The sequence below is a fragment of the Oncorhynchus mykiss genome, chromosome 12, assembly GCF_013265735.2.
Source record: "Oncorhynchus mykiss isolate Arlee chromosome 12, USDA_OmykA_1.1, whole genome shotgun sequence".
Taxonomy (NCBI): Eukaryota; Metazoa; Chordata; class Actinopteri; order Salmoniformes; family Salmonidae; genus Oncorhynchus; species Oncorhynchus mykiss.
Window position 1 is genome coordinate 4577762 of NC_048576.1, and position 1287 is coordinate 4579048.

The 1287-nt window shown below is 54.8% G+C and overlaps 1 protein-coding gene across 1 annotated transcript in view; it reads left to right on the forward strand.

Annotated features, from left to right (window-relative positions):
• Positions 1–691: 691 nt before the first annotated feature.
• The window catches only part of LOC110536864 (A-kinase anchor protein 2), a 219385-nt gene continuing 218789 nt past the window's right edge, over positions 692–1287 (forward strand). The window contains exon 1 of the mRNA XM_036936737.1: positions 692–847. Coding sequence (XP_036792632.1) covers positions 804–847 — 44 coding nt within the window. The 5' untranslated portion in view covers positions 692–803. The remainder of the gene's footprint in view (positions 848–1287) is intronic.

A 1287-nucleotide genomic window follows, 5' to 3' on the forward strand; every position in this document is an offset into this window, starting at 1 on the left:
TCCTCCCTCTCTCTCTCTCCTCCCACTCCTCCCTCTCTCCTCCCCTCCCTTTCTCCCTCTCTTTACTCCCTCCCTCCTTCCTTGCTCTCTCTCTCTCCTTCTCTCCCACCTCCCCTCCCTCCCTCCCTCTTTCCTCCTCTCTCTCTCCCTCCTGCAGGCTGCAGGCTGTGCTAGCTGTCACAGTGGTGTGGAGGGAGATGCTGCAGACCGATGTGATGAGACTGAGATATGGATGTGATGCTGCAGTCGCTGTGTGTCGGGGTTGTTCTGTTTCTTGGTGTGTTTCTGTGAAGACGTGATGTTATGTCGCTGACACGCACTGCTGTTCTGCTGGAAGAGTGACTTGCCAGGAGGAGCAAAGGAGGAGGAGCAGTCCTTTCAGAGGTGAAGAAACCCTATCAAAATAGAGGAGTGGGAGAAAAGGAGGAGGAGCGAAAGAGCGGGAGGTGAGAGAGAGAGAACCGGAGAAGCAGGAAGAGAAGAGTTAGAGGAGAGAGAGAGAGAGAGAGAGAGAGAGAGAGACACAGAGGAGGAGAGAAGCAGGAAGAGAAGAGTTAGAGGAGAGAGAGAGAGAGAGAGAGAGAGAGAGAGAGAGAGAGAGAGAGAGAGAGCGAGAGAGAGAGAGACAGAGGAGGAGAGAAGCAGGAAGAGAAGAGTTAGGGGAGAGAGAGACCGAGCCGGAGGAGGAGAGAAGCAGGAAGAGAAGAGCGGAGAGAGAGAGAGAGAGAGACAGGGAGAGAGAGAGAGAGAGAAAGCCGGAGGAGGAGAGAAGCAAGAAGAGAACAGCGGAGAGAGAGAGAGCCATGATAGGCACACCTCTGCAGAGGAAAGCCCCAGCATCATCAGAGTGAGTAGCATTACCTTCTATATCCCCCCTCCTCTTCCTCCTCCCTGCCTCACACCCTCCCTCCTCTTCCTCATCCCTCCTCCTCCCTGCCTCACACCCTCCCTCCTCTTCCTCCTCCCTGCCTCACACCCTCCCTCCAATCTCCTCTTCCCTCCCTCCATCCCTCCCTCCATCTTCCTCTTCCTTTCCTCCATCCCGCCCTCTCTCCATCCGTCTTCATCCTCCATCCTGCTTTGCCCTCCTCCTCCGTCGGACATCATCCCAGGGTTGCTGTGGCAACTGCAGCTCTGGATGGGCAAGGCACTAACTCAGCTGGTCATGGCTCCATGCAGGGAGGAGAGACGCTACTCATTGTGTCATCATTCTCTCTCTCTCTCTCTCTTCCTGTCTACCTCGTTGTTTATGGATGGTTTGTCATGTATATTATTCATAGGGTTGGG